The following is a 14,495-nucleotide window of genomic DNA, read 5'->3' as shown; positions in this document are numbered from 1 at the left end:
CAGAGCATCATGATTGTAAATCTTGGCTTAACTTCTCCAGATCTGTGGCATCAACCACCTGAGCTGAGCAATGCAACAATTATCCTTCCAGTACCCACACGGGCAGATTAACATCTCCACTCCGATTACACCTTGACCTGCTCCTCTCCTCTCTTCCTCTCCTCTTGGCCCACGGGTGTCTGATGGCACGGGCTGATAATCATGCTCCTCTACCTGAAGAACGTTGTGCGAACTGAAATGGGGTTGAGATTGTGATACTTGAACTGGACTTGTTGGTCAGTGCATCAGTGAACCAGGTTTGTGAGTCTTTGGATCAGGCTGGTTTGTCTGATAGCAAGAGGTCTTGGTGGGCCAGTTTGCTCTAGATGAAACCACAAATTGTTTTTTGGTCACTTTTGAGAAGTTATGTCCCTCGTGGCATTCATAAAATAGGAAGAAACTTTCCACTGCATCCGCATTTGTAGCACAAACCATTGGCTAAACATGAACTCTATGTCTCCTTCAGCGCTGTTGACTCAACTTACATGTGCATTATAGCTCACGTGCATTTGTACGTACACACCGACCCATATACAGTTGCGCCACTTAATGTGACCGACCCTGGTACCCCTTTCTGTGGCTACACTGCACAGGAAGACACAGTATACAGCATTAACAGTATACATTATGGGTGGCATATTAGAAACATATTAGTTTCAGTTGGCTTGTATCATTTCCCAATACTATTTCACATCTCTCTGTCCATCAACTTCCTTGTTTTTTATTTTTTATTTTCAAGTGTGTTGTAGAACTTTCTTGTGGATAACTACATTACCCAAAATCCACCATTCAGAGAGGTCATTGTTATTATGGAAATGTAAATTAAAATGTAAAATAAATGTATATTGCAGCAAAAGAGCAATAAACTTTTAAAAGTTTTTTTTATGTTTATAATCAATGAATGAATCAATAGTTTTATATTGTACTGTCATTTTTGATTTAGGCCATTTGCAGTGCTTAATGAGAAGGTTTGTTCATTTGCTTAATTAATATTGTAAGGGCACAGTATTTTTATTTGTAGAAATGTATTTTTATATATGCTGGAAATAATATAAAATTCTTTTTTTAAATATAACTTTTTACAAAAAGAGAATTTGCAACAATTATACAGTTATAATGTAACTCCATAAATGCATTAACATGCTTTTGATAGAAAACGATAGTTTTCTTCATATTCTTACTGATATCTTTATTTTTAAATACCTTGTTGCTTCAGCAAAATTTGCAGTGTTTGTAATTTGTAATATTTATCTAGGAACTGGTTGATTATTGAACAGTTTTGAATGCTTCTGGAAATGTTGCCTGCTGCAAAAGTGAGGGGTCACTGTTGTCCTCTGGTAAAATCATAAGTCGAAAAAATACATAAGCAGCATACATCATTATTTGCCTGATATTTCAGATGGCAGGGGGTTGAATAGAGCAAGCACACACATTTGTGTTTTATAAAATTGTGGGGACATGCAGTTATGCACACACACACACTCAGAGAGTATTCGGGAGAGATTGTCAAACATTGCCAATAAAATACAATTAGATATGAGAAAAAAATGCTTCATTTTGAGAGACGCCAGCCCTTCAATATGTGTGATTTAGCTCAAATCCTGGACAGAGCCACCATTATATAATTGAGGAAAAAATCAATGTAAGCAGTAGACGTGGCCGCTGTGAGCAGGGTTGCATTCATATTGAAAGTGTGCGGGATCGATCGGTGTCTGGGATTGGTTTAGCTTCACTACCCTAATCACACACCGTGCTGGTCGATGCCGGAGACTGAGCTATTGCCACTCACAGCATATGTTAACATTAGTTTTTCTCTGCCTGTTTAAAAACTGCACCTGAGATCTTGGCCATTTACTGTCAAAAAAATAAAAATAAAAATAAAAAACAGGGATTATATTAAAGATTGCCTGAGGTGTGAGTGAGATTCTCTGCCCCGCTGGTTGAGGACGTTTGGGTGGGCATTGGAGGAGAGAAAAGAAACACATAGGATATTTATTTTATCGACGTTCTGCTGTAGAAACAGGAAGATTTAGCGGGGCTCAACTGTTAAAATTCCCACAGAGATTTTTTCTTGCACATACACATACACACACATACACATACAAACACAGTCGGTTTTTCTAAGAAGGATGAAAAGCAGTCAGTCAATATTTGGGCTGATTTCCACTGGAATAAAACTTAAATAGGAAATCAGATAAATCTGTAGGTTTAATCTGAATACATTCAGGATTCAATTACAATGAGATTTTGATATTGATGTCCTGAGGTGTTTATTTCAGTTCAGATCATTGATGTAGCTTCTCATATCTTTAATATTTGGAATTTCAGGCATGCTATGAAATTATTAATTTAGTCAACAGAAAACAGCTTTTGCAACCAATTTTGCTTCTGTATGTAACATATTTGAGGATATTCAGTGAGAACAAAATATAGGAGTTGATTTTATGCTTTATAAACTGATTGGATTGTGAAAAGTTGCTCTGATTTATTCTCTCTTTTTTGAATAACATGCATTGATGAATCACATACAAATAAACAAGTGATGTTTGTTAGGAAAGTAAATAGGGTCCATTTTGATTTCATGTTGACTTTTTAATCTATGTTAAACACAGTATCATTAAATCTGAATGACCATAATTCAGTATAATTTATTTAAATACTTATCTTATAAGCAAGTAAAATTTGTGCAGGGACACATCAGATTTGAAGAAAATGCGGGTGCATTTTGTGTTCTTTAACTTGCTCTGTTTTTGATTAGTCTAGGCCAGTGGGAAGCCATGCTCTTGAGGGAGATGCATCTAGAACCGCAGCTTCCTGTAGACCCTCAAATCTGCAGTTGTGCATATTAGGAGTATTTTAAGATTCCGATGGGGAAGAGATCATAGCGTGCTTCCATATTAATTGCCCTTTGGAATGGCCCAATTATGCTATTAATGGGCCCCGGTGTGAGAACTAATGGCTGGAGACCTTTTTTGCATAGCATTAGCTTAATTGAGCTGTAGATAGAGGCCTAGTGTGACTAGCAGGTCAAGCTAATGTTACCACTGGTCCAGCAGAAGACCTTTAACTGACAGCTATATTCATTAACAGCTATCCAGTTACATAGGTTTTAAAAGAGATGAATTAGTAACATGTTTGGTGGAGCAGCATATTGGTCTTCAGCTGAAAAATAAAAATAAGGTTTAAGTTTATATCATTGGATGGAAAGTCTTTCTATACTGTTAAGCTGCCAAAATATGCGGAAAAAATGTGCAAAATATCATTTTAGTGGGTTCTTACAATACTGTGTGGTTGATGATGGATTATGTGTTTTAATTGCACAAACAGGAATAGTTTGTACAATCTGTGGATGTCAGTACACCTATTAGGCCTGAATCTAAATGAACGAGTTTCTGCTTTTGGAATAAGTCAGCATTTTACAGTAGAAAAGTCCTCCTACTTATGGAAAGTCCAGCTGCATCAGAAAGTAGGCTGAACGAAGCAGGTCAGGCAGGAAGCTCTTTTGTTATGTAAAGAGCTGCTATTTGATCCTCATGCAGGAAAAAAAGGAAAAGAAAAGGGAGCCGTTCAGATAAACTTGCCTCATCAGATAATTGAAGATACCTTCGCTCCAGTTTCTCTCTTTTGCATAAATGTCTGATCAGTTTTCAGAGGCCGATAACGGCACGCCTGTCCCTCTGCTCGCTCCTCTGGAGTTCTGCGGGATCTCTGAAGAGCTCCAGCATGGTGGCTGAGCTAAGAAAACATTTGCAGGATGATCTTTCTGATCTTCATCGTCATGTATAGATAACATATTCCATTGTGTGTTTTCTGTTCTGTCATTGGAAATTTCCAGTCTTGCTCAGCACTCATGATTTTTAAGCTTTTGATGTATGTGTGGAAAATGTATATTTTAATATTCATGATGTGTAACAGCTAAAGATTGTTTAGTAATAATTTTTCTCTATAAGTTCCATGGGCTTGTCTTTTTGCTGTTCTCTTATTCTTATTTAATCAACAGTAGGTGACTCACTTGAACGTATGCACTGGGAAAAAAGTTTTTTTTATCTGGTATTTCTTATTATATTTGTTTTATTCTGGTTTTCCTATAAAATGTCTAAAACGTAAAGCAATATAAATTTACTTTAATTAAATATTAAGACAAATATGTTTAATTTGAGTTAAATTAAAGTTTATTTTCTAATCCCATAATTTTTTTCTGGAGACAATAATATAATTTGCTAATAAAGCATACAAATAAACCTAAAGATTTATTATTTGAAAAAAAGGTAATCTTACACAATTTTGCTTCTCAAGTAAATTTATCTTGTTGTAAAGATGGTTGCAATATTTTTACTGGAAACCAAGACACTAATTAAAATGTGTTTTTTTCCCCCTGCTGTGAGACTTTTCAAACAAAGGCACATTTTGGCTACAAAGCAAACTACTGTTCCTAAGTTTGCTGTAATTATACTACACCAGCCGGTTCTTCTGTTTGCATTAATCTTTCTGTTGGTGCTCTGCTCCGTTCGCTCTCCAGTAATATTCATCTGTCAGTTTTAGTCGGAACTCTTCCCTTCGCTTCCCTCCTCCCTCTTCCACCTCTTCCTGGTGCCAGTCTTTAACTACTCTCCACGTTGGCCACTGCTCTGCTTGTTACAGGCCTAACACGAGTGCAAACAATCAAAGTCTTTGGGAACACTGAAATATGCATGGCTATCCGTGACAGACAGATAAAGCAGGGCAATTAGCCACGTAATCCTAGAGTGGCGCAAGGACTCGTCAGCCTCAGCTGTCCTCCCTCCCTCTCTCCGGATCTCTTTCCTCGTGCCACTCTCTTGCTCTCTATTAGTTAAATGTACTTTGTGTGTCGGCTCCCCATCAAATCAAGTAACACTTCCTCTAATTGGCTTATAAATTATACAGCTGAGGCAGCATTATAATTTCATCAGTGGTAAACATTGCAGGGGCAGTCGGTAAAGAATCTATCCCTCATTAATTTCTTAATTTGGGTAGATGGAACGAAGAGGAAGAGAGAGAGGTTGAGGATGAGTGAGAGAGCCAGAGCAACGGAGAGGGGAGGATCGGATGAACGAAAGAAACTCGGGGATGAAGGGACAGATGGTTAAAAAAACCAGGAGGATGTTGCCGGCACTTTTGTTAATAAATGTCAGATGAAATCCAGGCAGTGGCTCCCTTCTCGTGACTTTTCTCACTCACACATTTTCTCCCTTTGTGTTCTTTTTTTACTCCGACTTTATGAATATTTCATAGCAAAGGTCATAAATATTCATTCCAATAGCTTTGCATAGTAGTTATTACCGTTATTTCTTTTTAAAAAACAAAAATACTCATTATATATTCTTCATACTCTTCCCCTGAAATAATTACAAGTGCGGATATACCGAAACACACACACACTCCATCGCAGCGAGTGCTTTATTCCATTGCTTTATGAAGTGGAGACAAATGAATGTACAGTTCAGTCATAAGTTACTGACTTCTTCAAGCTGCTGTGCCTCTTTAGAGATATTCTCAAGAAAAGTGATTAACTTTTAGCATATTATCATATTTAAGGGCTTTTAAGATGCATACAATGCTACATTCACATCTAAAGGGCTGTGTTAATCCACTCTCTGCAGGTCGCCGAAAATTCAGGTAATTTATGCGGAAACTGTCCTAATGACATATGCTTTGAGTTGGAGTTGCACTCATGCATCCGCGTGAGTTGTATCCTGACTGGGTCCCATCTGTCTCCGCTCCTCTCATGCTGTAGATTTGGACTGGCTGCTTCCACCTCCTGTCAGATTAAACACGGAAACATATGAATGACTGACTGCTAACTGCTTCCATTGTCATGTCACGTTAAGTCTCCAGTTGCCACCGTTTTGATTGCTCATTTCGACCATTTCTGGGCCTTCTGTGCAGTGCAGGTTAATCTTGACATTGTCTGATCTTTGGGAGACATATTTTTAAGCAATCTTCAAAATGAGGGCTTCCTTGTGTCTCTGTGGTGAAAGCCAACATAAAAGGGTTTGGAAAGAGTGGGAGAATCTTCAGAGGGGAAGTGCGCCGCCGAAATGGTGTGAAATGCAAACGCCCAATGGCTTGTCTTTCATGGCTTTTATTCAATAAAACAGAGCTCTTTTTATGTAAGTCTTTTGAGTCTGACACATAACACCCACACTCAGACAGGATCAGAAATGGCTTTGCCACTAGATGATGATGATGATTATTACACATTTCTAATTTGATAATTTTTTTGAATGATCATTGGATTTGACACAATCATCAGGTGCATGATGCAAGTGCCATGTGCTAAAATATTTTCTGCTTTGCTGTGATTTCCGGTTTTCATTTCTGGTATGAGAATAAAATTTCTTTACATTTTTTGACAATAAATTCAGTGGAATTTTCATTTATCATCTTGTTTAAAGGATGCATACTTGCAAATCTGTTTACCAATATGGTGACTTTTATATATATTTTTAATTATCACATTACACACAGGACTATAAATATATAGACACACACACTCTCCTGACGCTTCCTCTTGTCTGTGGTTGTGTGTTCAGTGTGTAGCGAATGACTTTAATTAATGTTGTAGTAAAGCAGAGCTCTGGTCACGGCCTTCGTGAGGTTCTGCAGTAGTTCCACCTGAGCTGCTCCACACCACAGAACAAGCAGAAAGACTGACTATTGACATCTCACACTCACTCATACGCTCATATCAGCCAGTCACGGGTCACAGACTCCATCCCAGCGGGTCCATGTACCCATTAAAGGGCCATGTTAACAGCCTGATTTCAGAGTCGGCAGGAAAAACCAGGGGTCCCTAGATGGCCCCCAGACAGACTTAATTACTGATGAATTACTGAAGTCTGAGGGAACACTTCTACAAAGCATACTTGAGACGAAATGTATTCATGCAGGAAAATTGATGTATATACACTATGGAGTGAAACCACATCAGAAAATCTAGAGCTTTAGAAGCTATTTTCTTTTTTCCCAGTATGTCTGATAATCACATAGACCAGTGTTTCTCAACCCTGGTCCTGAGCGCCCACCAACACTGCACATTTTGTATGTCTCCCTTATCTGACACCCATTTCAGGTCCTGGAGTTTCTTTTAATGAGCTAATGAGTTGAATCAGGTGTGTTTGATTAGGGAGACACACAAAATGTGCAGTGCTGGGGGGCGCCCAGGACCAGGGTTGAGAAACACTGACATAGACATATACATGTATATGCATATTTTCATGCAGATTATACTGTGAAACTTCTTTTTGGTGTCAGAAAACTAATGAATGCAGTTTATTTAAAATTGTTAAAAGGTCTACATGAATAGAAATAATTATGGAGCCTGTTCAGACCTAAATAGGCCATTATGCTATATATACATTATTTTAAATATTAACCCTGTGTGGTACGCATTATGTTCTAAGAGTTAAATATTTTTTCCTGTTTGACTTTTTTGAAAGGGGGGGGGAAATTGGGAGACATGTCATGTCATGATCCAGAAACTAACATAAAATAATATTTCAAATAAATTGTTTTATACACTTGGAACAAGGTGCAGTGTTGTCTATGGCAACATTAACATTTTCTGTAAAACTTTGTTTGATAAAGTTAATCATGTAAAAATATCCAATTAACATTTAACATTTATGCTCAAAAAATGTAGAAAACAAACATATTTGAAAAGTTTATTTATAAATATGTACACAGGGAACAGAAACAAGGTTTTGCACTGTAAAATAAAATTAATCTAGAGCATATTATAACTCTATATATAAAGAACACTGAAATGCTGTACATTATTCACAGGGTGATTTTTGTAACAAATCAAATAAACCTTACACATGCTTTTTGATTGTAAAATCCAAGATAACTTTCTTGAGCACAAAACGGCCAACATATAAAACTGAAAAATTGTTAAATAAACAAAAACTGCAGTGCAATACGTTGTTACAGAGAATGACTTTGAGATCGATACTTAGCATATTGTTTGGGCTCAACAAATTAGGTGTTTAACAGAAGGTGACGTATATCAAAATATGTTAACTAACAAAAGAATATAAGATTAAATAATATATAAAAAATCTGTTATCTGTTTAAAGAACAAAGCCACGAACACAGAAGTTATGAATATTTCATATAGAGAAAGAACGAAACCTCCTTTTGAAGTCTTGAAAGAGCACACACAAAGAGGAAAGAGGAGGGGGCCGTAATTATTGTCTAAATGTTTTTTGACAGTGTTATATTAAAGAAGTAGGAGGTTCTGCCAAACAGAGCTAACCTCTTCAACAGGAGAAGTCTCCTCCTATCAACAAAGCTAGCACTCAAACCAAAAGGCCAAGATCCATTTGACAATCTAATAGCTAGGAAAGAAAATATGCGGCAGGGGGGAAAAAATTTGGAATTTCAATCACGTTTGCAGTTATAATCTAATCTGTGACATTTAGCACCTGCGACTATTAATACACACTCTATATTGTGTACAACTGAAATCCAAATAGCTTTTCATTTTCTCTTAAAGTGTCATCCTATTACATCGTTTAAAAACAGCTTTCAAATTCATGTTATTAGATGCTTATCGCAATATGTCAGTAAACAAATTTGCTGTGACATGCAGATGGCATTTGAGGTTCTGAGCGCTGCCTTTGTGTTCTAGTCGCGCTTTGATTAATACATAATGCACATTATTACCTCAATCAAACACCCCTTACATGTTGCATTACCAATTGTAATGATATGGCAACATTTCAGAACGCATCGTAATGAAGACCCTCTCTATGAATAATAAACACAAGAAAAACTAAAACACGCTGATTGCTTTATTATTAAGCCCTCTGATGGTACTGAATGCTTTCAGTGATGCTGAATGGGAGATGGGAGCAGAATTGTGAGTAATTATCAGGCCATCTTTATCTTGGGATGCCATCCGAAACCTAAGACAGGGTGGCTGAGTAGCCCTGAGGCGAGCTATCATCTTCAGTGACACTAGAGAGAGCACAGGGCAAGGCGACAAGATGTACCGGAGATGAGAATGGACATAGGAGAGCATTCTGTGGGTCCAACCAGCCCGAGTCTATCTTTGATTACCAGTGACCCCCGCATGTTAGCAACATTTCGTGGAATGGGCTCTCAGGGTTCATGACCTGCATGCGTCTTCCCTGCGACCCACAAAAAAGGGGCTAACTATATTTAACAATATGCACTCAAGCTCGCTGTGTTAATTAAAATGGGTATCACATATATGGCTGGGATCCATTCCTTATTACTGTTGCATCTCATTAAAGTTCGGCCCTTTGGAGGGGCTGGATCAGTTTTAAAACAGTTTTCTCTCTGTCTCGCTGTTTTCCATTTTCTTGTACAGTCATCTTCTTTTCCTTTAGGCCAAGGAAAAGTCATTATTTGGAGATGGAGGAGTTGGTGTTTTTGGATCCATAGAAATGTTCCCAAAGCCAATTAGGAAATGGATTTATTTAAACCAATTAAAATCAGCCACGGGAAGAGCGTGCATTTTTAATGCAAAAGTAAAATGTCATGGCAGCATAAGATTAACAAATCAAAAATATACAGGGTTAACAGAAAATAAATACAATAGAATAATTTAACACATTTTCATAGTTTTCATTATATACAAATTAAACATCACTTTTTAGCTAAAGCTTGGCTTTAAAATAAAGATCTGTTAAGAAGAAAGTCTCCCAGATGTCCTATATTAAAAAAATAATTAGTGAATACTTTGTTTCTCTTTCAAGTAATAAAAGGCATTTAGTCATTTATGTGGGATGTAGCAGTAAGAAGTAATCCAGTGGTCAGCCGTGGAGATTTTGTCATCTTTTACCCCACTGCTTTAATAGAAAGGGGAGTCACAAAAGATGCAGGGACCTTGGAGTATTTTCTTGATCCAGTCTGAATCTGAAAAGGCCATAAGTTTGTTGTTATTATATATAATCATTTACATATATTGAACATCAAATCAAGGCAGTTCATCTACATTTCTTGATGGCTTGTCTGTCTTTTCCCATTTTCTGCAACGGTGCATTTGGCAAATGGTTTCATGCAAAAGGCTTGCCATGCTAGCAAAATGTCAGTAGTTGATACAAATAACCAAAGATGAACATGCAAGATTAATAATAAAAAAAAAAACTAAACTAAATATTAATATAAATATTGACAAATTAAAAATTAAAACAATGGCATAATGAATTCAAGAAAAATCCTCCCTGACGATTTAAAAAATGTTTTAAATCAAAGAATTACAGTATTAAAATAATAGAGTTGCTGTATTCACACTACTAGTCCAAATGCATAAATCCAGTATTTTGAAATTTCCGTCAAACCCGTTTAAATTAATGCCTTGCCAAGATGGGCATTTTAACCAAAAAGTGCATGTGCATTTATGATCCCATCTACCTGCTAGTCAGAATTTAGCTGGTACAAAAAAAAAAAAAAAATGACATACTATTATAATTTTCATATCGACTTGGTACCGGAGTACCAGCATATTTGACATCCTAAGCTTGCACTGCTGTGGGGCAGCAGAGTTTTTGTTTTGTGTGTGCAAAGTTCCCGCTGCATTACAGAATGTGTAAGCGTGTATTGCAGTGTGGTTCTGAATAGAGATATGATACAGCATTATGGCTCACCCTCGGGCTCTGCTACTGAGGCAACACTGTCCTGCAATAGACAGCGGCGGTATGTCACACCCTGACAGGCCTGATATGACAGCGCACACCTTAGGGAGGAAGAAGGAAAGAGAAAGAAAGAGGGAAAGAGACAGTGAGACACATGAACAGAAGCGGCAGGGGAAGGTTTAGATCAGGACTTGGCAGAGATCAGAATGACAGCAATGAAGCAACTATTTCCCTGATACACCATTAGGGGCAGTAATCGCCTTTCAGTCAGGCAGATGGATAAAATGTCACGCAAGGGGCTTGAAAATGGGTCAACTCTACTCGAAACCTAGTCAACACCTACATATAGTCCAATAGAGAAAAAGTGATGTTATAGGTGAAAATTTCCAGTTTTCATGTCTGATCATGGAGGACATTATTGGCACATTCATTTAGACCTGCAACGTAATTGTAAAAATCCAAAACAAGAGCCTAGCAGACTACATTCTGGTATTCATAAGGATTAAGTGCAGAATATGAATATGGTATGAATTATATCTAAAATGACATAAAATATCAAAAGTTAATCTGTTCATCAAAGTGAGCAATCTGTGTCGGTTGTGAGCCAAGAACAGTGTCACTTTTCTTGGCACTGCAAAATATAGCCCAAGTGTTACTGAACCAGCTGTAAAATAAAATCGCATTTATATGTAAAACAGGCACACAGTATTCCAGATTACTATGTAAGTTAATGTTTTTGTGACAGTTACAGAGTTCATTTGACAATTATAGTACTCTGTCCCATGAAGTATGTCTTAGCTTTTATTATATTTATATTATAATAATTTCATACTTTTATTTACTTACTTTTAATGTATATAATTGGATTTACCTGAGCCATCTGTGCCCATTCTTACACTCTGCTCGTTTGCAGTCTGTGAAAGGCAGAACTTCTTTACAGAGGATGCAATACTCTGGAAACGTCTGTTTGTTCATCTTATTCATGATATGACCTATTAGCACCTGTGAAGGTCAAACATAAAAAAACTGACATGCAGGGTAATGTACACTTAAGGTATATTTCTAAAAACTGCCTACATTTTTATGCCTTCATCATCCAGTTTCGACCTTACAATCTTAAAATGCTCACAAAAATATCCACTTCTACATTTAAAAGCACAACTACATTTGTTTCAGGAGACAGTGAGAAGGGGGTTCACCTTGGCCGCCCTGTCTTCATTAGCAGGGTCGTTTGTGAGGAAGTCACACACACCTTTGGTAGGTATACATGTGTTCTGAGTGACGCAGGTGTGCAGGTACACCTCGCCCAGCACCTTCTTCATGTTCTCGCGGCTCAGTTGGGACTCCACTTCTTCGATCCTGCAGCTGACCTCCCTCATTTGTTCCTCACTGGACTGCTTTTCAGCTTCCCCCTGCCTGAGCTCCTCTAGAGTGGAGATCTCCGCCATCTCATCTTCACCTCCACCTGCCTCCTCATCTTCAACTAACACGTTACCTTCCCTATGAGTCGGCCGCCACAGGTGCTCTGAAGGGCTTTTCTGCATGGACTTGTAGAATGTCCGAAGAAGGAAAAGCTTGAGGCGCCATAAGTAGGTGGACCCTGAGGTTTGGAGCTTCTCATCTAGATTGTTCTGAAGAACCGAAGGGATGCTTTTATCCTTCAGTATCCGCCATCGCAGAAGATCCAGCAAGTCGGCCTTTCTGAAGAGACTGTGCATTTGAGACTCGAGCAGCTCAGCAGCCGCTTCATCTGGAGTCTTAAGGGTGATAAACTGCACCTGGTAAGTGCGATTGATGGGATGGAGCCCATTAATCATACCCTCATTGGAGATAAGAGCCAAGTAGGCACCATTTGGACTGATGGATATGCCTTGCATCCGTCGACCCGCAACTCCCTCTGGCAGAACAATCTCCTCCCATTTAAACTCAACAGCAGCGTCGGTGAAAACGGGTGTGAGCTTCTTCACCTTACCATCTAGTGAGCAGGTGAGAATAGTCCCGCCGTTATGACAGACTGTCATTGATATAATATGGGTTGAATGAAGCCCTGTGACGTGGGAGTTGTGAACATTGAGACCAGCTTTGGTGATCAGCAACAAGCACCAGAACACATAAGGACCACGTGCAGCAACCACTAGGCTGCAGTTGCATTTCTGATGTGGATGGAAGAGCGTAACGCATTTGATGTTGAGGACTGGTATCTGGTCCTTATCCTGCCACAAAACCACAGGCTGCCTGAGGGTGAAGCAACCCTTCACTGCCTTGAGGTTGACTGGAAGGATCTTTACCAGTCCAACTGAGCTGCCCACAATCAGTCCACTCATTTTCCGCCCACTGTGCTCATATTCCCACCAGGTGAGCACACTTGGTGACGACACTCCAGATTTTATGGTGTTGCAAGAAACCACTGAATCCTTTCCTTGTGGGGGCAAGCTGAACTGCCACACCACCACGTCTCCATTCTCCATAAGTACAGCCAGAAGCACGGTGCTAACATCTTTACATGCATTATTGGTCTGTACTTGCTGCATACTGCACAGACCAGACCACTCCATGCACACTGGCGTCTGCATACGAAACCGCCGTTGCAGTTCATCCAAATCTTTAATTGAGTTCGGTGGTGAGCCGTCGTTCTGAGCGGAATAGTTCCTGGATTTTAGCATTTCCCCATATAGTTCTGTAAGGTCCAGGAGAGGTGTCCAATGCAAACGCAAGTGACTGCTGTGGATTGTGAGACGATTGTCCAGTGTTAAGAAAGCAAGAAGACAGCGACCAAATTTGTCGCAGCCTAATGGTGACCAGCTGGTGTACTTAACGCCATGGAGGCGTCCACTTTGAGGATGGATGACTCTGTCCATCAGTATCATTTGGCTTGCTACTGGATCTTTACTCTTTGCAAAGCTTTCTTTAACAGTCTGCACTTCCTTTTCTAGGCCTACCTGTAACAATATATGAAAAAAACATGTATTTCATGCTTCATAAGACCTAACAAGTTTGAAAATATAATTTTCTAAAGTCTCATTTATATTTAATTCTGCACAATGTCACAGCGTGCAAATCATGTCCACTTGTCACTTTTATTTTTAAACAATTTCTTTTATATCTTTTTCATTCAAATCATAAATATAAAAAAAAAATTTTTCAATCATCAGATTTTTTTTTGATGTAGTGAGGTAATAAATCTGTTCACAGGATTAGTAAAATTGTTCACCTGCAATTTTCATTTCAGGCTAATTTTCATTTATTGTTCAAATTTCAGTGTAAAATACATAAACTGTCTGTCATGTAATATATATATATATATTAGAGCCTGCTACAGGCCCGCTTTCGAATGAGACCACCCCCGCGTCGATAGCCCCCGGGGTTCGGGAGTTAAGAGTGGTTAAATTCGTGGTCCGGCTCTGACCGATCAAGTGATCCCACTTGATCGCCCATTTGGGGGCTACCGACGCGCTTTTTTTACTCCCAAATATCGGTATCGGCCCCAAAAAAACCCATATCGGTCGGGCTCTAATATATATATTTGGTATTGGTGGAATAATCCTTCCAGTAATATCTGATAACAAAATTAAGTTTAAATTGATTTATACCATGTGTGGTATAAATAGTAACATGACCAGAGCAGTTTAATTCCAGTTTGCCTTCTGAAAGAAGATGTCCATGTCAAAGCAACATAAAAAGAAGCATTTAAAATACATGTAATAATGCAGATTCAATTACCATACTTGGTACATATAATATTTGAAACGTCTATTATTAATTAAAGGGGTCATATGATGCTGCTAAAAAGAACATTATTTGGTGTAATGAAATGTGTTTATGCGGTTTAAG

The 14,495-nt window shown here is 38.4% G+C and overlaps 1 protein-coding gene across 1 annotated transcript in view; it reads right to left on the bottom strand.

Moving 5' to 3' along the window:
• Window positions 1–9,640: 9,640 nt before the first annotated feature.
• The window catches only part of gtf3c4 (general transcription factor IIIC, polypeptide 4), a 7,724-nt gene continuing 2,869 nt past the window's right edge, over window positions 9,641–14,495 (bottom strand). Inside the window, exons 2-5 of the mRNA XM_016475562.1 lie at window positions 11,864–13,603; window positions 11,536–11,666; window positions 10,677–10,765; window positions 9,641–9,945 (exon numbers count right to left, since the gene is read on the bottom strand). Of these exons, the coding sequence (XP_016331048.1) occupies window positions 9,881–9,945; window positions 10,677–10,765; window positions 11,536–11,666; window positions 11,864–13,603 (2,025 nt within the window). The 3' untranslated portion in view covers window positions 9,641–9,880. The remainder of the gene's footprint in view (window positions 9,946–10,676; window positions 10,766–11,535; window positions 11,667–11,863; window positions 13,604–14,495) is intronic.

The sequence above is a fragment of the Sinocyclocheilus anshuiensis genome, unplaced genomic scaffold (genome assembly GCF_001515605.1).
Source record: "Sinocyclocheilus anshuiensis isolate Anshui unplaced genomic scaffold, SAMN03320099.WGS_v1.1 scaffold488, whole genome shotgun sequence".
In the NCBI taxonomy this organism is placed as follows: domain Eukaryota; kingdom Metazoa; phylum Chordata; class Actinopteri; order Cypriniformes; family Cyprinidae; genus Sinocyclocheilus; species Sinocyclocheilus anshuiensis.
Note: the sequence above shows the minus strand (reverse complement) of the source record. Positions and strands in the feature narration are given on the sequence as shown.